At 42.6% G+C, this 22,773-nt stretch overlaps 1 protein-coding gene across 3 annotated transcripts in view; it reads left to right on the plus strand.

The window, feature by feature from the left end:
• Nucleotides 1–8,014: 8,014 nt before the first annotated feature.
• Nucleotides 8,015–22,773, plus strand: part of KCNC1 (potassium voltage-gated channel subfamily C member 1) — a 218,929-nt gene continuing 204,170 nt past the window's right edge. For 2 of the 3 annotated variants that reach the window (XM_054969848.1, XM_054969849.1), the window contains exon 1: nucleotides 8,030–8,599. In XM_054969848.1, coding sequence (XP_054825823.1) covers nucleotides 8,030–8,599 — 570 coding nt within the window. Of the gene's footprint in view, nucleotides 8,600–22,773 lie in introns of all 3 variants that reach the window. The other variant, XM_054969850.1, reaches the window with a different exon arrangement.

Here is a 22,773-nt window from a genome sequence, read left to right on the forward strand (position 1 = left end):
ATGCATGGAGGCCAGAAGAAAACTGGCCAAATATAGAGGAGGAGAGGGGGGGAAGGGGGGAAGGAGGAGAGGGGGGATGTAAACAACTCCTTTGATATGGAGATGCAGACAGCCTGGAGCAGGCTGTTTCTGGGTACTAGTCTGGCCAGTGGGAGAACACTTCAATCTACCAGGACATTCCATCAAAGACTTAAAGATCGCTGTAGTTCAACAGAAACCTTTCAAAAACAAAATCCAACTGCTGAATTGGAATTCATATGCAAATTTGACTCTGTCAAGCTGGGACTGAATAGGGACTATGAATGGTTATCTCATTATCACAGGTAACTGATTTCCTTTACAGAGGCGGGGTCAGGGGGAGTCCAGTGGCACCTGGCGTGGGCTTTCGAGGACCACGGTTCTCTTTGTCAGATGCATCTGGCGGGGAGGACTGTGGTTATCGAGGGCTTGTGCTGCAGTGCTGCTGAACTCTTTTTGATTTTGCTACTACAGACTAACACTGCAAACTCCTTTGAATCTTTACACAAGCAAACTGATCCCCACACCAAAAGGAGCTGTTTGCATCTCCATATCAAAGGAGTTGTTTGCATCTCCCCTCTCCTCCCCCCCGCTCTCCTCCTGTATATTTGGCCAGTTTCCTTCTGCCCTCCATGCATCTGACGAAGAGAACGTGATTCTCGAAAACTTATGCTACAATAAAATTAGTTAGTCTTAAAGGTGCTACTGGACTCTTTTTTGATTTTGCAACTACAGACTAACACGGCTAACTCCTCTGGATTTATTGAGTCAATCCATCTCATGTTGGGTTTTCCTCTTTTCCTATTGCATTCAATCTTTCCTAGCATTATTGTCTTTTCCAGTGAGTCTTGCCTTGTCATGATGTGACCAGAGTGCTCAGTTTAGTCATTTTAGTTTCTAGGGAGAATTTAGAGTGGAACTAGAACTCGATTTCAATTTCATCACTGTCAGTCTTATAATTGTGTAGTTCCTCAGTAGTCATTACTTTTGCTTTCTTGATGTTCTTACCGTGATGAATATAATTTCTGAACGTTGGCTGGAGAAAGCATTAAGGCAAGTGTAGAGTGCATTCTTCTTTTGAGCGTCTTTTATCAGTTCTTCTCTGAGTGTACAGAGAAGATGGGAGGGAGGGAGATTGATTTTCCATTTATAATGATCCTGTTTCTATTGCTCTTAAGACAGCTTTCTGTCCAACAAGCTATTTTTGTTAGATTCCACAACTCTACATTGTAGTCATTAATCTTTGATGTGAAATATTGTCAAATGCATTTGGTAAATCTAAATGTCCTAGGCTATATCCGCTGAATTTATCTTATCTGTTTTAACAGCAATATCTTTTAAAACGTTTGTATGCCACTTGAGTCTGACCACTCCTGTCTTTAATGATATCTTTATTATGCATTTTAACAGAATTATGTATTTTAACATACCTTACAGTATGATCCTAAACAGATTTACATCCATCTAAGGCCTTTGAAATCACTTGGCTTAGGAGGGTATAATGTTTACCATTGAAGTTATTTCCACAAAACCTTTTCTGAGCAATGCTAAGGAAAGATTTTGTGGAAATGTTGCAGGCAGAGTCTCATTATAGAGTTTGTTTCTCCTCTGCAAGTTGAAGATTTACATTTCTATGTTCCAAGCAAATCCTGTAGAAGAAAGTTACATGACAAAAATGGCATGGCAGACCATGTGCCATGTATACATTTCCCCACTGGGTTGTAAAAGTGGATTTTACTCAGACTTGCTTGAAGCATTAAGACTTTTCTCTAGGCATATTGTATCTCAGCTATGCATTCACTACAGGCTAAAGTGCATAGGTGATGTTCTTTGCCTACTCATCTGTAGAGTAAAACACATACACAAGCATCCTTAACATAGTGGACATGAAACAGGGGAAGTTGAATCCTGACAGTAAAAAATGTTACATTTATATACAACCTTATCAGGGTGCACTGGAGCTTTGAGAGTTTTGTGTATGAATGTACACCATTAACCTTTTGGGCATGATCCCCTCTTCTCTAAGCAGTGACAAGTACTAAGAGAAGTACTGCCAAATTCATTTTACTGTGTATGAGCCAGCACTACAGATTTGGGGTGTGTTTGTAATATTTGCTTTATTTACACATGCATAAGTATAAAAGGAGGCAAAGATGCATTCTTACATGGCAGCTGATATGCTGCCCTACATCAGATCCCAGAGAGAAACCCTACCACCACCACTTCTGTGACTTTTGAAACTGGTATGTGCACAATCTTCCAATTAAGAAACAACCCCACAGGTTAACTGCACATCCAGAAACTTCTACAGCCCTTAAAGGAACCATTATACTCCTTAGTCACCTAGACTAGGGATATACATTTGTTTAGTAAGAAATGAAATAACAGAAGAAAATAGCTTATTCATACTATATCAAAAACAAATAGGAAAACATTTCTTAACATTTATAAATATTTGTTAACATTTTGCCTGCCAGTTCTGTTTTGAGAGATCAAGGAGATTTCAGTTTCAAAGGGAAGAAGAGATAATGAATGGACAAGGAACATTTCCAATTATCAGTCAAATGACACACACACTTTGCAAAGTTGGTCTTTATTTCTGCAGAGCATTCATCAATTATCAGGGATTTGGGGAAGGCTTTCTTTTTTGCAGGTGAGTGCTAACTGGGGGAGGAGAGCAGGGAGGGGTCGCAGTGACAAAAACACACGGACATAGTGCTGGAGGTAAAGAGGCCACAAATTTATTGAGATTACAGCTCAGGGAGCAAAGGCGTGCATAGGGCCCAGCTCCGAGCATCGGCTGGCCTGCTTGCCAAGCCGATGACCCACACACACCCTCAAACCCCTGCTGAGGGGGGGGGGGAACCATGGGATGACAGTCAGTGGGATGAGACATGGGTATACATCCCTGTGTGAATCATCCCCTGTCACCTGGGAGTGAGGCGGATTGATAGCCCCCAACTGGGCATGCACCAGCCATAACTCTCTCCCCAGACCCCTTATGGGGATCCCCATAATAGGGAAACTGAGCCTGAGGGCTCTGTTTCCCCCCAAATGGATTGGTGCCCAATGCCCCAATCCACCACAAGAGCCACAAAATGGCTCATTGCCAACCCTCCTGGAGCATCAAAACCAAACAAGCTGGCCCCTCAGTGCCCACAACCACACATCCAGACCCCAGCTGGATGGGCATCACCAGGCGAGAACCAACACTGTTCCCTGATAGCTGACCAGGGAAGAATCACCCCGTGGGACTCCAATGGCCAACCCCCAGCCTCTGCCCCCTGTGTCCTGTTCAATTGAGGCTGGGCACTGTGACCTGCTCTAGCTCATTGTCCAAAGGAGGCTCATCCTGGGCTAGGGCCTCCTGAGGACCCTCCCCGCTGGTCCTGAAGAATTGCAGGATGCCCGCATGGCCCTGCTAGGATCCAACATGCTGGCGCACCCCTCCAGGTCCTGGCCACCTCGTCACCACCAGACCTGGCAGCCACCGTCCCCCTCCAGTCAGGCCAGACTGGAACAAGCTCAGAACCTGCAACTAAAGAGAGAATCAGCAGGGAACTTGGGCTCTATCACTGTAGCTCGGCACCTCTGGCTGTGCGAATCCATCTGTCCGCAGCAGGGAAAAGGCCCCAGGCCATCCTGCCGGCAACTGCCTCCCCCAGGAATTGAGGGGAGGGCAGACCACATCAATAGCAAGGACATGCATTCCAAGGGGGGGTCCTGGATGACACTCCCCCCACATCCATGGTTACTCTTGCTCTATACCCAGAGGAAGGCGAAAAAACTCTAGGACCCCAGAGCCAATCAGGCCTGGAGGAAAATTCCTCCAAATTGGCAATCGGCATTACCCTGGACACATGAGAAGCTGCCACATGAACTAGACCTTGCACACACCCCTCTAGTCAAATGACACACACACCCTGCAAAGTTGGTCTTTATTTCTGTAGAGCATTCGTCAATTATCAGGGATTTGGGGAAGGCTTTCTTTTTTCTCTATAATCAGTGGCTTCCATATGCATTAGTTGCTTTGTTATCTGATGGTTTGCTAGTTAAGTAGAGTAGGTTTTTTCCTTCATTCCTTTCCCCTTAGTGGTCAGGTTTAATACTATTAAATTGCCCCAGAAGCAGTGGCAAAGGCAGCACAGAGGCAAAAGTGTTACTTATACTCTGTGGATGCCACATAGTACTACAGACGGGAGGACAGAGGGAAATTCCTGCACAAGATGCCAAGCAATGCTTCAGGTTTAGGGGAAGCAAATGCAAAAATGGCCTAGGCAAGCGAGGAGGATTTGCTGCTCTGGTTCCTGAGCAGGGTCAGTGGTGGCAGAAGCAATCGTGGCTATCCTATTAATGGAGCACTATTAACAGAGCTAGCACTGGTACATAGAGTGGTTCAGGTATTCAGATCAACTATGATGCAATCCATGGTTTTGGATGTCCAGTTCCTGGCTTCACATTGAAACTTTTGAGTTTCTTCTGAGAGACTGGGCTTCCAATGAAGTGCAAGGCATGTTGATTTTCCATTTTCAGTATACAGTGTGTGTACAGGATCTAATCACCCCTTTCTCTGATGTGGCGGACAGAGGATGAAGCTTATCAAAACAAGGTGTTCTCCTGCACAATCTATCTCCTTCCATTCAATAGCTCTTTATGCAAATGGAGCAAATCTAGCTTCACCTGGAATGTTAAATCACAGGAAACAAGCTAAAGAATCTTCTCCCCCTGCTATCTAGGAACACAATCCCCTACCATCTTCAGAACTTTGTAATAGTTGAGTGTAAACAAGAGTGTGGCAGAACACTGGAGCAACTTTTGCTATATATTTCTACTCTGTTGCTGTTACTTTCTGGAAGATTCTCATGTGTCTTTACCCCTCCCCCATACACACATCATTTTAGAGCGAGATGCAATACATGAATGATGCTGCAGCCAAATTTGACAGATTTCTCTCGCAAACACAACTGTGGTTAACGCTTGGGGGTATTTTTCTCAGATAGTTAAAGTGAAAGTGTCCAATTTTTTTGTCCTAACATCTCATAAACAGATAGAACAAGATCTGGGTCCAGTAGCACCTTAGAAACCTACTAGATTTTCAAGGTATGAACTTTCGAGCATCAAAGCTTATAATATGCCTTTTTAATTGTAAAAAAAAAGCCACTGGCCCCACTTCAGTTGTAAAAGCCTTTACAATTATATCTGCCAGAGCTTGTTAGACTGAACAGAAAGGCATTTGCAGTTAGGAAAACTGCTGCATCCTAAGGCAGTTTGAATGAGTGGATAGGTACCTCAACCATTGCCCTGTGAAGGAAAATAAGCCCCAGTAATTTCAGCGGAGCTGACTTTTCTTCCATGCAAGTGTATTCAGATTTATAAGGCTGCTTTACTTTGGACATTTCTATTTCTTCTTCAGCTGCACTTGCAGTCTTGCATTTCAGTACTTGCATTTTTCTCAAGTGCTTTTAGGAGCTTTTGAAGTGGTTCCAGACTTGGAGGAAAAGCTAGAAAAACATCTTGGAAGGAGCACAGGTTTCAGATTCCCAGATTCTTTCTGATAAACAAGTGATTTCATTGGCTTTATGTCCTTTTCCCTGCAAAGGTTTGCACCGTTGTATGTAAAGCAAGGCCTGCTTGTTTCTATTGGCTTCCAGCAGGCAAGAACTAATTTACAAGCAAGGCAATGTGCCTGTCAAGCATGATGCAACTTGGCCGATGGAGTATAGCCATTGTTGCCCTTTGCCTTCATCAACAATCTAATTTCTGGTGAAGCACGACTCATGACAGAAAAGCCTCTTTCTTACCCACCACGGATTCCTCTAGAGATGGCAGTGTGCCTCTGTGTCTGTCTGTGTGACACCATTTTCAGAAATGCTACCTAGGTGGCGTCGGCTTTTTTTGCTTTTCAGTGGTGAATAGAGAGGTAGGGGTTACTCTCCCTCCTGCCTTGCTAGGCGGCTCGGTCTCTTCCATCCTATTGAATAAAGAGAGAGCTCGAAACGATCCTTTTATTCGCCCAGCAAATTCCTTAGCCTCCTTTCGGACTGAAAGGCGACAAGCCAGCAGACCTCTTCCCCAGCCTTCGCTTCCCCCCGTCATTCTCGCATTCATCTCAGACTGCTGGGAGGACAATAGGCATCCAGCTCTTCCCGCTACCCACTCTCAGTCCCTCCGCCCGTTCTTTGTTTCGTTGAGTCTCCCACAGAGAAACAGCAGATTCGGCGGAATAACCCGAAAGTATGTCAAAAGCACGGCATTCATTCAGAGGAGCATGGAAGCCTTGAAACAGGAGGATCGAGATCTTCCCCAGCATTAAATCTTATCCAGCCGTCGAATGCCCCTCCCTTCTAGCGCCTAAAATCCCCCGAGAAGGCGGCGGCGGGGTGTGTGTGCTAAATTGCCCCTTTGCCGGGTGTCTCCGCCAGCGGCATTACATTTCGAGGCGACCGTTGCGCGCGTGTGGTGGCGGGGAGCTGCCTCCCCATGTTGCATTAGGACCCAGGGAGAAACGCTCTATTCAGAGCCCCGTGCGCCTGCGCTGTACCGAAGTGTCCGGAGACCGGGCTGGCTGGACTGAGCCGCGAAGAACGGCGAGAAGAGCGGCGGCGGCGGCGGCGGCGGCGAGGAGCTCTCTGGCCCCAGTCTCCGGCCCCACCTGCGCGATCTTGGGCGGCGGGCGTGTGGGAGGGGGGAGCAGAGAGAGAGGCGCCGATCTTCCTCTTCTCAGCAGAGCCCACCTGAGGCTTCAGTGCCAGCCTGCCCGCCTGGATCAGCTGCCGTCTTCTGCCTGGCACGTTGGGGAGGAGGAATAAAGAGCCCCACGCCTGGTTTCTCTCTGCCGCCCCTTCCCCTTTGCGTCCCTTCCCGCCCGCTCCTCAAGGCAAATACATGAGCCGAGTCTCTCCGCAAAGCGGTGCCTGCTGGTGGAGCGCTGTCCATTTCAGCACCACGCTGTTCCGAGCAAGCCCGAGCCCGGGTCACAGTGGCTGCTCTATGATCAATCCCAGGAGGGGGGCTTCGGGCTAAAGCAGCGGGTACCAAGGGCGCCTCGGGGCCGCTGCAAAGAGTGATCCGCATCAAGAAGGAGGACGCGAGAAAAGACAAGAAGAGGGAAGGCTGTGTTGTCGGATTCCGTGGTCTTTTGTCTTGAGAGCTGCAGCTGGAGAAATATTGCATCCCCCCCTCCCCCACTGTTGATTTGCTGTGGCTTCAGCGTCATCGCTACTCCTTTAGGGGCATTGATTTTCGTGTATTTGTTGATTTTTTCATTTCTAAAAATCGACCTAAATCTTAGGATTGCTACATGTTGAGCTCTTCCTAACAACCACCTCTTGTTCCTGCCTCTGTCTCTAGGACTAATCTACAGAACAATTTTTTTTATTTAAGTCAGCATTCTCAAGAGATTTGGTCTGCTTGCGACAGCTGGGCACTGGTATTTGCCCTCCTCTTCTTCTCACCATATAAGTGTGTGTATGTGTGTGTGTCGTGTCTGTGAACCCCTGTTCCATCCCCCAGTCTCTTGTTACATGCACCTACCTCTGCCAGTGTTCCCTTTCACATCCTTTTTGTAGCTCAGCTGTGTGCCACCAGATTTATTATTTGCAATGTTCAGCCAAGAAAGCAATTTTCCTCCCTGATATTCAGACCTACCTAACCCACCAACCTTTCAACCAGTATTCTTGGTGGGAGCGTGTGGCTGTATTGTTTTTTGTGGACTCTCAAACTTTTATTTGATTAAATTATACTCTTATGAGAGTTTTAATTTGCCAATAAAAGGATATTAAGAACTTGGATCTGTCATCATTAACTTTTCCTGGGACTCATGACATTGCATCACTGAGAGTGAAGGGCACAAGGGGCTGACCATTTCACGCCCTTGACCTGGGTGACTTTTGGCCAAACGGATAAGGTATCAAGTTAGGTATTGATTGCAGACAAGCAGACGCCCCCTGATGTTCTTGCTGTGTGCTGTGCTTGTTTGGATGAGTCCACGACATGCCTAATAAGAGACGAAATGGGCCAGGGCGATGAGAGTGATCGTATTGTGATCAACGTGGGAGGGACTAGGCATCAGACTTACCGCAGCACCTTGCGCACCTTGCCTGGCACTCGGCTGGCCTGGATTGCTGAGCCAGATGCCCACAGTCACTTTGACTATGACCCCCGCACGGATGAGTTCTTCTTTGACCGCCACCCAGGAGTCTTTGCTCATATCTTGAATTACTATCGCACAGGTAAGCTGCACTGCCCAGCAGATGTATGTGGACCTCTGTATGAGGAGGAGCTGGCCTTCTGGGGCATTGATGAAACCGACGTGGAGCCCTGTTGTTGGATGACCTATAGGCAGCACCGTGATGCTGAAGAGGCCCTTGACAGTTTTGGAGGGGCACCTCTGGATAGCAGTGCTGACGATGGAGACGCAGATGGCACTGGTGACTCAGGTGATGGGGAGGAGGAGCTGGAGATGACTAAACGCCTGGCACTGAGTGATTCCCCAGATGGAAGGCCTGGGGGCTTCTGGAAGAGGTGGCAGCCCCGTATCTGGGCACTCTTTGAGGATCCATATTCCTCCAGATATGCAAGGGTAAGCTGTGCAATCAGTCAGCACTCCTAATACTTTATTTGCACACACTCTGGGAGGGTTCTTATCATCCAGAGCTTCTTGCTAGTCCCATCAATGTTTAAACTTCATGCCTTGGATTCTCATGTATAGGACCCTGCACTTAAGAGCAGACAGGGAGGCAGGCATCTTTTATGGCACATGGCACATGGAGGCCAGTGCTTTGGAGCAAGGGCAAATAAAAGGGCATAAGGGAACATACGTGTAGCAAAGAATGAATATCCCAATCCATTTTAGCTGTGTCTATGTGTATCTTTCAATATTCACAAAGATGCCTTCCTAAAAAAGAGCTGTTATCAAGCTTTCTTATTGATATGTACACAATTTCTTCCCAACACGGAGAAGAGATATTTACTGATGAGGCTACCTGACTGAACAAGTGAGACCTGTAATTTGATTTTGTTGATTGAGGTGGCATGACGTTCTTTTTCCAAATTGCCAATTCCAGTGCCAGGTATGACATTCCACTTTAATCTTCAGTTTGGTAAATGCATTTCATTAGAATGAAGTGACTTCAATTGAGAAACACATTTCTTCTTGCAGAGCACAAGAACAGTTCTTCACTCTCCATACCAGCAACTGGGGAGAGTAGAAAACTAATACTATGCCAGGAATGTCACTGATAATACAATCAAAATAAACAACAGACCTATTAAAATTGGTATCTTTATACATCAATGAAAGAAACTCTTGTGCTAAGCTAGAGGTGGATTCTGCTCCTTCTGATGTCAGAAAAACACACACTGACATCAGTGGAGACTGCATAAGTCTTGTGATGTTGCTGTTTAGATCAATGGATATAATTAAGAGGGAGGGTGGATGAATGGAGGAAGAGATGGTCCAACTTTGTGTGATCAGAGTAATTGTATTTATTTTGAGACTTGGTGGTAGTTATTTTTCCCAAGATTATGAACATTTTATTTTTGTGTGTAATGGAAATTCCTTATATGGAAAGAGGAGAGAGAGAAAGCTCAAAGATATTTGGGAAACAGCTGTACAAATGTATTGGACCAAATTTGATGAGAACACCTAGATAGATGACTGGGTGCAATTGTAGTTATTGAAAGCCTCAGGCTCAGCAAATGTCACAAAAAGGGGAAAAGAGAGTCTGAACATGTGAAAGGTTCTTTCTGATAGATCTGTTCAGCTTTCTGTCCTATTTCAATGACCAATGTTTTGCATAATGATCCTTAATTAAAACAGATGATAACTGAGGAAGGACAAATATTTTGCATACAAAAGGATTGGCCCCTGCCACCTCTATTTAAAAGGATGCTGGGAAGTAATGCTGTGAAAGAACTCACCTGATACCTGGGACAGCTACCGTCAACAAAGAACATAGTGAGTTAAATGTACCAATGGCATATGATCCTCTGACCATAACTCAACCCAATGAAACAACTGTTGTGGCTTCCAAGGGACTTACATGGGAGTATGAAATAGATTTTTGACAATGCCTGGCCTTGAATTCTGTTTATATGTACTATTAGTGAAAGATCTAACTAAATCATTCTTGCTCTCTAGTATTTTATATGTTGAAGTTCGTAATTCAGCATTTTTGAAGGGGTAGGTGTTCTATTGGGCCTTTGGATGTTTTCCACATCTATCTGTTTGGAAATCTATTATGAGGTTGGAGACTTCTGTTTAATTCATGGTGTTATGTAAAGGTTTTGCACAGTGTAAAAAATTCCCCTCGTAAGTAAGAAGTTTATATTTAAATAATACAAATGTTTCTGATAAACATGTTCACCTGCAGCCCATTAAGGTTATGTTAACAGACATTTTACATCTTATAATAAAAACATGAAGTAATGGGGACCTAAGTAAAGGGGTACTTGGATCTATTGCCATGATCATTTAATGACAGACATTAAGACCTCAAACTCACTCTAGTTTGTTAGCCATGAGAAAAATCAATAGGCTCATTAACTTATAGAGGATTTTAAAAACACTAGTTCCAAATCATAAAAGGTTCATCTAGCAAAGATACATGAATATTGTACCACCTCAGTCCTTCTGTAGAGTTCTTAAATCCTTGTATTACTTGAAGCATCTTCAGCTGTTTTCAAACTGCTTCATATCTAGGTATAACCAATTGCCATGTAGTACCCATTTGACTTGCAGCTAAAGGAGAGTCTCATATTTATAAAGACTTTGTGGGTTCTTAAGTTCTTTCAGAACATCTGTGCTTACCTTTTCTCTGGGCTAGTCTTATGACCAATGTTTCATTAGTTTTGGATTTTTGTTATGCTTTGGAATTGTCAATAAAAGAAATACGAGGCTACAGAGAAAGGGGTTTGATATTGAATGGGATACATTTTTTTCTTTCTTCACACCCCATAGTATGGTCCTATAATGGATGAACTCCTTGCTCAGTCAGTGATACATATTAATATGCAGATATGGTTATGTTCTGGGAAGTGTTTGTAGAACGTATTTCAGTATTTGAAATTTACTTTAAGATTGATTCAATCAGGTGGATCTGTTCATTCCACACTGGGTGACTATAAAAGAAAGCAATAAGATTAAAAACTGCTGTATTACCATTGTGTTTGTGTACTGAAAAAGGATGTGCTTTCAGATAGGCTAGATGGATGGACAGGATTTAATTTTAAGGATTGCACTGTACAAAATATTGTTCTAAGTAACACTTTTCACATAGTATGGATTCACTTAAGTGTAGAAATAAGCCTATGCCCATAATGTAATGAATAAAAGAAAACCTTGTGATTGAGTACAATTGTGGAAGTTAAGGCTGAAGGATTGAGCTTCTGGGCTACCTGACTCCTCCCTAACATCAACAAGGAATTGTTGAAGTTATATGCTTGAGATGTAGCATGCAATAAAAAGAGGAATCTAAGGAAATCATTATGGAATCAGGATCAATGCGACTATGAAGTCCAAGACTTCTACAGATTTCTTCAACATCAAAATCTCACTCTGTTTTTATTCTTTTGCAACATGTAACTGGAAGACAACACTGGTGTCTTTTTTGAGTTCCCAGCTGTATGATTGCCACCCCCCAGTCGGAATTAAGAGGCAGACACAAGGCTTGGGTACTAATAGGCCACTTTTATTTGACAACTACATTAATTGCAATAACTGCAAACAAGGCAAAGGTGGTACAGGTCAAGCCCTGGGGTCACCCCTGGACCTCCGCCTTGACCTGTCTGGGTGAGCCCCTCTGCGAGCCATCCATGTGCATGGCTGGGACCTGGAAGGCCAGGCAAATGGGAAAGGAGAAAAAATTCCTACCAGGCTCTGGTAACAGTGACCGGCTAAACCTGCACTGCTACAGGGTGAGTGGGTGGGCCGAGCACGAGACTGCAACTGCTGATCCATTGGGTGGAGCTGCCTTTTAAAGGTGCCAGGCTCCACCCTCAGGCTCCACCCCCATGCTGAATACCTGGATGACCAGGAGAACATTGCCATTTTCCCCTTCTGGGGTGGCAAAGGCAGCCCTCAGCCTTAGCAGCCTGAGTCTGCTCACCAAGAGAGACGAATTAGTGCAGGACTCTTGCACAAATTACAAATTTCGGTGCTGAAATTTATTTGCATTGAGTATAGAGAATGAAATGGAACCCCTGGCACAAGTTTTCATCTCTAAGGAGTATCAGCTGCCTTGCAGGTGCAAATGCAAAGGCAAGAGAGGGGTGTCTAGGGTTATGATGATGGTAGCTGAATTTTCTGGCAGTCCATTCTGGGGAGTAGGAGGTTCCCTGCCCTAGCACCCTCTATTCCTTCTTCAGAATGACCATCTCTTTAAATTAATTTTTGACCATGCTAGTCAACAATGTCCAAACACCTGAATCTCTTCACTATGTCTGTGTTAAGCCATACAAGCTTTCAATAGATAATTTTTGGTGGTCTGAGGGCAGAAAGGTTGGGTTAAAAAATCTTGTAAATACATAAGCTCCCAGTGGTGGCTTTGGCAATGTTTTCAAATAATCAGGTCTTAAATGAATGGTTAATAAATTCAGGCAAAAGTAAAAAAAAAAAAAAACCTTGATACTTACTGTTGCATAATAAACACATGCCATGTAAATATATTGTATTCTTCTTAAAGGAACTCACTCATAAATTAGTAATAATTTGTAAGCATAATACATCGTCCAAAGCTAAACAGAGTTATTTCTGATATTCAGCAGCACTCAGAAGTCTTCCAGTTAGTTATTCTGGTGCCTTGCTGTCTGATTTCATTTTCTTGAGTAGTGGGAAGGGCTGTAAGAAGAGAGAAGGACACAGAAACCATATGTCTACCAGGTACATCATCCAACCAGAAAAATAAGCCAGTCTTCCTGCCAAACAGGATCATTATGATTGGTGCTTCTTTGTACCACATTTTCTATTTCTGACAATCCTTGTACTATCTCTACAGTTTGAAGAAGGCTTTCTGATTCTGTATACCCATGGATCTTTGTGCGAGGTTAGTCCAAACAAACTAACCTCTCAATGGGCTGCATGGTTTCTTGTGAGGGGCCCAACCCTGACATCGGCCATTCCTTGAGTGCAGCATGGTACAATGCAGTGCAAGTCAGGATTGGCCAGTAGCCTCCCCATACCTATCTAGTCTCTCTCCCTTTACCTCCCAAGCTCCCCACAGATCTGCCACAATATTGCCATCACGACTCATTGCTGCTCAATGCTAACTGGGGTGAGGTAGGCAGATTTGAGGCTTGGCCCATGGATGGCCACAGCAGCAGTCAGTTTACAGCATTCCTTTATGAGACAGGACAACTTATTCAGCATCTGAGATAGCTCACATACCTTTATGACATACAAAACACTGCAGCTGTGAAAAGCCCAGAGATGACTCTGCTTTTTTATGTGTCAAATGGGGGGGGGGTACTTAGAGCAAAGTCAAAGTGGCAAAGGAAGCTAACCCTGCTCTTCCCTAGCCTTGCCTCACTACATTTTACTGTTCAAAGCATATTTTCTCCTAGCATGGGAAATCAGCCAGACTGGAAGAGAAAATGCTGAAGGAAACCATTCGTGCTTAAGTACAGAAGGAGACAGGGTTCAACAAACCCACATGCTCCAACTTGTGTATTAAAAATCAGACCTCTCCTTCTGTTTGAGAATCTCAGGATAGGAAGGAAAAGTCCACTCATTTCTACCTATGCCCACTGAAAGCATTTTAACTGCCTATGAAACAGGGATGGTTTCTCCATTTTGCCCGCAATTTGGGAGGGAGGACCTCTTTAAAGAAAGGAATAATCACTGAGAATTTCAGTTTGCAAGGGAAAATTGCACTCAAAAATATGTTCCACATTGAAATGGCTTTTGGATTGATTTCCTAATACAACTAGCTTTTCTTCCACTATTAAAGAGCCCAACTCAGTATTTTTAAAGTGAAATGAGAACCTGCATCCGTCTGCTTGACCCACAATGCTTTGTATCCATTTTAGACCACCTCCACCTGCATGCCATCATGGGGAACCATCTCTATATGAAGCTGATGGCTGCTTGAACAGCAGCTTCAGTCCCCTAAGTAGGATTGACCATAATCTGTCAACAGTTGTGTATAGACATGGGCACGAACCAAAAAAATTTTAACGAACCAGAGGTTCACAGTTCGGTGCTGACGACGATCCCGAAGTCGCGAACCGTAACGAACATTTTCCGTTGCTGAACCGGTTCGCGGTTCATTGAGTGCAGAACGGTTCCCATGGCACTTAAAGAGCCCATATTCCCAGGGAGTGTTTTGCAGGCTCTCCTACATCCATCACCCAAGTTTGGACAAGATTGCAAAAGCGATCTTGGATTTATACCCTCTCCAATCCAAGGCCCCCAGGAAACTCCCACAAAAATCCAAGATGAATTATACTCTCAGTCTCTCTCCCCAAAGGCTAGCAAGTGGCAAGCAAGAGCTCTGTCCCACTCCACTGCTCGCTGAAAGTGAAACCCAGCCTGGAAGCCCACGGCTATTTATAAGCACAGGTCCCATTGAGCAACGCAGGAGGTCTGTGTTTGGCCATCAGAGCTGCCTATCAGGGTTTGCAGGGATGAGATTGGAGTGCCCATGGCTACAGAACACCCTCTTCCCCCTCCCGCCCCTGGATGTCTTCTCCCAACTTGTAACTGCTTTGCAGCTCCATGGTTGGAAGGAAGCCCTGCTGATCAAGGTAAGCTGGGCTTCTATTCGGGTTTCCAGGGCGACAGAAGGAGCGCAGACAGAGTTCAGGCATTCCCCTGGCTCCGTTGCCAGAGGAATTGATTGCTAGCGCCTGAGTGTCTGGCTTCCCGAACCACAGCCAAACGCACTGAACCAGGCCTCTCCCGAACGCTGGTTCGTTGGCTGTGGATGATCACGAACCGGCGGATTGCGATTGCACGATCGCCAATTTCGTGGGTTTTTGTAGTTCATAATGCAGTTCGTGCCCATCTCTAGTTGTGTATATTTGGGAAGCAATATAAGAACTGGTTGCTGTATTCCTTCATTGTGCAGTTAGAATGGGCCTCTCATGCTTCTGGTCCTCACAAACAGAATAGTAGTTGAAATGAGCTCCCCTAAAAGGCCCTCCAACCACAGGTAGACCCTGTAAAATCCACTTTGAATGTTACTTAGGCAGGAACAGATGTTTTCTATTTTGTTTCTTTTAAAACTTGTTTATGTTTTTATCAAGTTTCAGTTCTCTGGTATTTAGTGTATTGAGTTTGTAGTGTATTCACACATTTGTATTGTGTATGCACATTTACACACAGTTTATAAAGTATTGGAACATCATTTGTATGTATAACAGGCTGCGGTCCATGAGGACTTGTGGAGGGAACATAGTTTCCTTTCCAGTGGTTCACCTCCAGCTGGATTCAGCACAAAATTCCTGCTTGTGCTAGAGTTCTTGCACAAGTAGCAGTTCAAGAAAAAGACTGCAGTAGCCACTTGCACTGAATTAAACTTACTATATCCCTATTTGCCTTTCTTCTTGTGCCACCAATTTCTGGGTACAAAAAACGATAGGTGTTACACAAGATCTTGAGCTCACAAAACTTTGCTATGTTGTTTAGATTTTTGCTTGTGCATTGCTGAATCCAAGCCATTATCTCCACTTTTCTTCTTTCCTTCTTCCTGGCACCCCCTAGAGCCTCTCTCCTTTCTTTCCCACCCTCCCTCCTGCCATTCTTCCACCTCTTTCTGTTTCCCCCTAATTTTCAGTTATCCTAGCCATCCTTCCCTCCCCAGTAAGCCCTGCAACCTCTCCCCTTTCCCTCTCCCCTTTCTTCGTACCCACCTTTTATTGTCCTGTCCAATCTTCAGTTCCCTCTCATCCATTCTGGTCTCTCCTTCCCTTTCTCTCTTCCTTCCAATGTAACTACTTACCCATTTCAGTCTTCCTGCTTACCTGTTGGTTGGCTCTGACTAAGGCATGAAGTCTTGGCAAGGTGATTTGGGGTTGCCTAGCCATGTCAGCATTGCTGTGGAGATCTCACCAGAGCTTGGTCAGAGTTTTATTACAATTTTGGAGGGTTTTATTAATCCCCATATTTTAGTTTTCAAATTTTTCAGAAACATCTATCTGTGCATGGCCTCGTGCAAAATTTTAAAATTTGTAATTTGGGGGGCAAGTTCAAAATTAAATATATGATGTAACAGAATGTACATGTAATGTATAATGCTAATTTCAGGAAGCACAAATAACACTGAAAAACACGTAGGGTTGAATTGTCTAATTTCTGTACATGGAGGCATGACTTTCTTGCCCTCCTTCTCCCATTTCAACCCCCTGAGATGCTACTTCTGAAAGATGGGGAGGGGACTCCCAGGAATTGCATACGAATAGAGATCAAGGGCTGTCATGTCAGAGAGAGGAATTAGCAAATATATATATATATATATATATATATCACCCCTCCCCTTACGCATGGTTATCTTTTCCATAAGTTCCAATCCATACATTTTTGGGAGAAATTTGGTGTGACTAAACAGTATGAAAACAAAATCAGGGGTTTGATTCACTGAATGGAGAAGCAAAATCAGAAGGGTTGTGTCAAAAAACCAGAGATGAGACATTTGACATCAACCCATCATTAATGTTTGGTGTAGTGGTTAAGAGTGCGGGACTCTAATCTGGAGAACCGGGCTTGATTCCCCCCACTCCTCCACTTGAAGCCAGCTGGGTGACCTTGGGCTAGTCACCGCTTCTAGGAGCTCTCTCAGCCCCACCCACCTCACAGGGTGTTTTGTTGTGGGGATAATAATGGCATACTTCGTAAACTGCTCTGTGTGGGCATTAAGTTGTCATGAAAGGTGGTATATAAATCGAATGTTTATTATTATTATTGTTAATGTAGGGAATCAGAAGCCTTAAGCCATATAAGGAAAGTAACTTGTAGAGCAGTCGTCAGACATTTTCATTTAAGCAGTATGTGTAGTGTCGGACATGTGTGCCTGGGAATGAGTTAGTAACCCCCTCCCCTTTTTAAGGAACAGTTTGGTCTTGATTTCTTTTTTGTAGTTTCTAACTCATTTCACCTGCTCTGAGTTCATCTTGGGGGCGGGGTTTGTACTGAAGGCCTTTTTGTACAGGATCCTCTTTGTGCTTGAAGCATACTTTGCAGTAGCTGGGGGAGGGGGTTGTATGTGTGTGTGGGGGGGGGTTGATCTGCCAGGGAAATAGTCTTGCCTTTGCATAGAAGGATGGCCTTGACAACTTTTGTTCTAGGCCAGGTCTATAATTCAGATGCTGTAGTTCTTGCTTCTTTTTAAACAACAGGATGAGCTGAAATAGCCAAATAAACAAGCATAAGCTTTTTGAATGGGGCGGTTAAAGACTAAATACACATATGGATCAATATCAAGTAGCAGGTGTATGATCTGATTACACTATTGCAAATAATGTCTGTTATTAACTCCTACAACTAGCAACTACAGCTGTTTTCATTCCTGCTCAGCACACACTCCATCATTTCTACATTGTTTACATTGTGAACATCTCACCAGGAGAATGTGTGTGAGCAGAACTTTCCTTCACACTGCTTATTTTCAGATCCAGATCCAGAGAACCCTCCACTCCACACATATCACATTCATTAACACCAAAGGATTACTTCATCGGGAAGGATCTTTATGGCTGGGTGATTTTGCAGCCAGATGAGTCACTGCTATAAAAAACGGGGGCAGGGGATAGCAACAGATTCTAGAGCTGGAATCCCAAGATTATTCCAGTTGCCACTTGCATCCTGGACTCACAGCATGCCCTTGGGCAACTTACTGCCCCTTGGGATGCTTCAGGCTTCAGTATATAAACCTGGAAATGATAGTGACTTTACAGGGAAACCCTAAGAAGAGTTTCACCCTTCAAAATCCACTGTCGTTACTGCACATAACTCAGTTCTGGATTGCACAGTCATTATCAAAAGGTTCACTTTTTAGATGAAATATTTTCAGTGTCCACCCCCCAAGATGAATAGTGTAAACTATGCAATAAACTTGTGTTCACTTGTCAGGGAGTAATAATTGACTGCAGCTGGTTGTGGAATGTTACACTTAGCTGCAGAACTGGATTTGTATTTGCATAAAATGTGAAATGGTGCTTTGTTAGTTTATTCGTTAGTTTGTTCAGACTGTATATGATTCACTTTCCAACAAAAATTATCTCAATGTAGAGTATAAAATTGCCTAAAATGATAAATCAAGTCAACCAATAAACATAATAGCAAAGAAACAGAATCACAGCCAAAGAAACCACCTCTTTAGTTGAGTAAAAAGACCTCAACAAATGATTCAGCCAAAATCTGGATACCTCAGTGAGTAAGTAGTTCCAAAGTTTTGTGGGCTAAAAATGTTTGCTCAGTAGTGGTTGCAAGCATAGTAGAGGGTTGGGTCACTAAAAGACTCTCATTGCTAGAGCTCAGTAAAGGGAAAGGCACTCCTTCAAATATCCTGGTCCAAGGCCATAAAAAGCATTAAAGATAAATAGTAGCATTTTAAATTTAATCCAGAAGCATATTGGCAACCACTAGAGCTCATTCCAAATTGGTGTTGCATGTGGCCAGAAATTAATTTGGTTGCCACATTGTGGGCCAGTTGTAGTTTCCAAATAGTCTTCAAATGCAACCTCACATAAATTGCATTACTATAGGCCAAATGGGAGCTCCAATTTCCAGAAAGGAATGCTGCCCTTGAATCAGATTAAAATGCTGAACTTGGATCTGGAACCACTAGATTTGAATCTCTACTTGAGGTTTACTGGGAGATTTGAGCCAGTTATTCAACTTAACTTCAAAGTTCACATTGCAAAAAAACCTCTTGAAGTTTGAAGCCGAGCACCTGGATCTTACAATCTGGTGTTTAAAACCACTTAGAAATAAAGCTATCAAAGAATTCTGGGTTTTCAATTTTTACCTCTTATATACTGAACCCAGATGCTATTGCTTACAGGTATACAATACAGTGCCTGGCGCCGTACAGAGTGAGAGATCTCATCCCCTACAGATAGGGATGGGATTCAGCCCCACACCTGTACAATAGTAGCTCTGAAAGTAGCCTGTTTATGTCTCAGTGAACCTGAGGCTGGGTACCTTAAGGGGAGAAGAGGGGAGGAGTGACACAGGCCAGTATCTGGTCTGAAGCAGTTGCCGAGGATTGTACTGAAACTCATGCCAGTTTTTTGTTCTTGGCTGCATTGGCTTAAGTGATGAAGCTTTCTTACATTTTATTGACTGATTGATTGATTGGTGTCATTTATAGTCCACCTTTCTCACTGAGAGTCAAGGTGGATTTCATAGTGTGAGATTAGTACAGTCAATATCAAGGACATTTCAATAAAAATGCCATAGGATATATAAATGCAAATTTACAAAGATATAACATCAGCAAAAATCATTCTTTCCTCTCTGGGCATGTGCTAAATCAGTCTTTTATTTCACATTTACTCTGTAGTTTATATTTTCTTGTAAATTAAATTGATTTGATCTGTCACACATACTTCATACCTAGTAAAAAACTTTTTATTTTAGTACCTTCCTATTGTCTAATTTTAATAAGGAATGTACTTCTATACTAGCCTTAGCTTAAAAGCCAATTAATTACTCAACAGTTTATATTTATGGTTTTGGGAAGCAAGCAATAAACGATCATCAAGAGTGCATGTGTTGACTTGCTGGGTTTTTTAAAACAATATGAGAATTATGAGCCAGTCCTATTGTCATGACAATTGCTGCCAACCTCCCCATTAGAAGAGAATGTGTCTCAGGGAATTGAGCACATGATTAGATCAACCATAGTAAAATGGTTTCTTGATAATTAGCTGTTTCTAGGTTCACAGTAAAAATAAAACTGGTTTTGTTAGCTAATCCAGAATGAAAGCTAAACTTTTAAAAATAAAACAGGAGCTCAGTGGCACTTTTTGAAAAAAGTATACATTTTAAAAGTAAATACTTTATATTAGCTTTTTAGGTGACGAATGTTAGAAAACACCAGACATTTACAAGAAGAATAATTCTTTGAGATTTGCAAAATGAAGAACAGTTACAATAAAATTAGGAGATTGTGTGAGTGCTGTCAAAATAGTCACATTAATTTCAGAAAATGCTTATGTTTTTCAATAATCTTTAAGAAATTTGAACTAAATGTTACTCTCATTTCCTAACATGCAAATGTTAATGTTTACCAAGGTATTGTGGTACATTTAAAATAAACCCAACATTTTCTGATGCTGCCTATTGGTAAATAGTGATATTTACCAAATTTCTGCAACATATACTGCACATGCCTTAACATAATATCAATGTGGAGCCTTCAGTTATTATTACTAATAATAAATTATTTAATTAATATCAATGTTAATGTGGAGGCCTTCAGTTATAAACTGTTCTCCACTTTAGGTCTCTTTAAAAAATGTAATGAATGTTTAATAATATTTTCTGTTCAAATTATGACCCAATCATATTCTACACACAGATTCTTTTTTAAACACAGCATGTTTGAGTGTTGTATTCATTCAAGAACAGTGAGTTGCTAAGAAGGCTCACCATGTAAGTTTTAAACCTACCTGCTAGTACTTAATGCAAATATCTATTACCCTTAAAATATTTATTTTGTTAAGAAGAATTAGTCACAAATAAAGGTACGATTTGACCCTTCTTTGTTCAGATTTAATTTTAAAATAATATACTGAATTGAAAAAGCAGAAGAAAACTGCAATACAGCAGACATTTTGAAGGCTTTACAATTAATGTATTTGTTTTCTTTATATCTAAATAAGACAGGGAAAACAATATTGCATGACTGACTCATATTCTTCTGGTGAACATTATATAAGGGCAATTCACTCAAATGCAGATCATAGGACATATATATTGGAATGGCATTCAGAATTTATTTTAAAATCAGATGCAAACAATGCATTGTATGACATTTTAAAAATCAAGGAGACCTGAAATCTGAATGCTTTCAGTTTTAGTATTATTTTAAATTCTTTCCACCTACTCATCACAAATCATATTTTGACAAGATAACCTAATGCCCTGACCTCCAGATTGATTCATTGCCTTAACTAAAAAATCCACCATCCTTTTCTCTTTATCCAGGAAACTTTAGTCCAGTACAGTCCTATGCAAAACTCACCTTTGACTTTATGAACATGTTATATGATCCAACTCAATCAGATATGTTTGTAGGGTTTGTTTAATCCATAAACGATTCCAGAGAGTTCAACATTGCTAGGTATTATGGGAATGGTAATAACGACAACATTCGATTTATATACCACCCTTCAGGACAATTTAATACCCCCTCAGAGCGGTTTACAAAGTATGCCATTATTATCCCCACAACAAAACCCCCTATGAGGTGGGTGGGGATGAGAGAGCTCCAGAGAACTGTGACTAGCCCAAGGTCACCCAGCTGGCTTCAAGCGGAGGAGTGGGGAATCAAACCCGGCTCTCCAGATTAGAGTCCCACACTCTTAATCACTACACCAAACTGGCTCTAAGATCCTAACTGGCTCTAAGACCCTAACAGTTTTTAATTTCCATGATGGAGTGGTTCAAATTAATCATACTATAAAATTATGAATAAATCTACACTCCAAAATTTTTGCAGTAATTGCTTATGATGAATATACCTTTAATAACAGTAAGTTAAAATTGCATGGTTATGACCTTTTTTAAAAAAAGCGAGATAAATCATTTCAGTGAGTTTCATAAAAGGTAGCTGAAATTACGCCTAAAGCTCAGAGACACCAGTGACATGGTGGTATGGAATTTATTGTGATATTTAAAAATTGGAAATTGATATTAATGTGAAGTCATCAATATGCCACTAGAATGGAGGCAGGCAGTGATGATGGTGCTTTTGTGATGTTTTGTAAACAGATGGCATCAAAAATCATACAAGGAAACCAGCAACCTTCTATGTGTATCGCACTATTTTAAAGATGTGAAAACAGCCATAGCTTGAGAGCTAAGTTTCCCCATTATTTGGGAATCCCTTAAGGTATCTTGGGGGTGATGCATAGCAGGGACATGCCCAGCTCGGGGGCTGTTGGGGCATCCTCACTCCCATGTGGCAGGGGATCCATGCAGAAATGTGAACCCACAAGGAGTCCTGCTTACTGTCATATTGTGGTGCCCCCCCTCAGCAGGTGGGCTGAGGGAGCGAGGGGGTCATCGGCTGGCAGGTGGGTCAGCTGATGCTTGGATCCGTGCCCTATGTGGTGTCTCCATAAATTGTAAACCAATAAAGTTGTAGCCTTTTTAACTCCAACAAGTTGTCTTGCCTTGCTCTCACCCCTCAACCCTTGATGCTGGACTCACAAAAGGATCTTTTAACATGATTATACAGTTGTTATGGATGAAACACTCAGCTCCTCAGTTCATTTTAGACAGTGAGGGAAGCATCACTCTTAGCATGTATATAAGTTCTTTATCCAAATAAGAGCACTGAGGAAAGGATGTTAGTATGTTTCTGAAATAGACCTCATACAGAAAATTCAGTTATACTATTTGAATTTCCCTATGCATAGAGATATATGGTTCTATAACCCCTTTTCTATAAGATCACACATTTTTGGCTGTCATGTTCTGGTGCAGGGGCAGCTTCCTAAAATTACCTTACCCAGGCACTATCACAGCAAAAACATCAAGTCCACAAACCACAATGTTATGTTTGTCCTGTATTTGAAGAATTTGTAAGC

Source organism: Eublepharis macularius, chromosome 2 (genome assembly GCF_028583425.1).
Source record: "Eublepharis macularius isolate TG4126 chromosome 2, MPM_Emac_v1.0, whole genome shotgun sequence".
Lineage (NCBI taxonomy): Eukaryota > Metazoa > Chordata > Lepidosauria > Squamata > Eublepharidae > Eublepharis > Eublepharis macularius.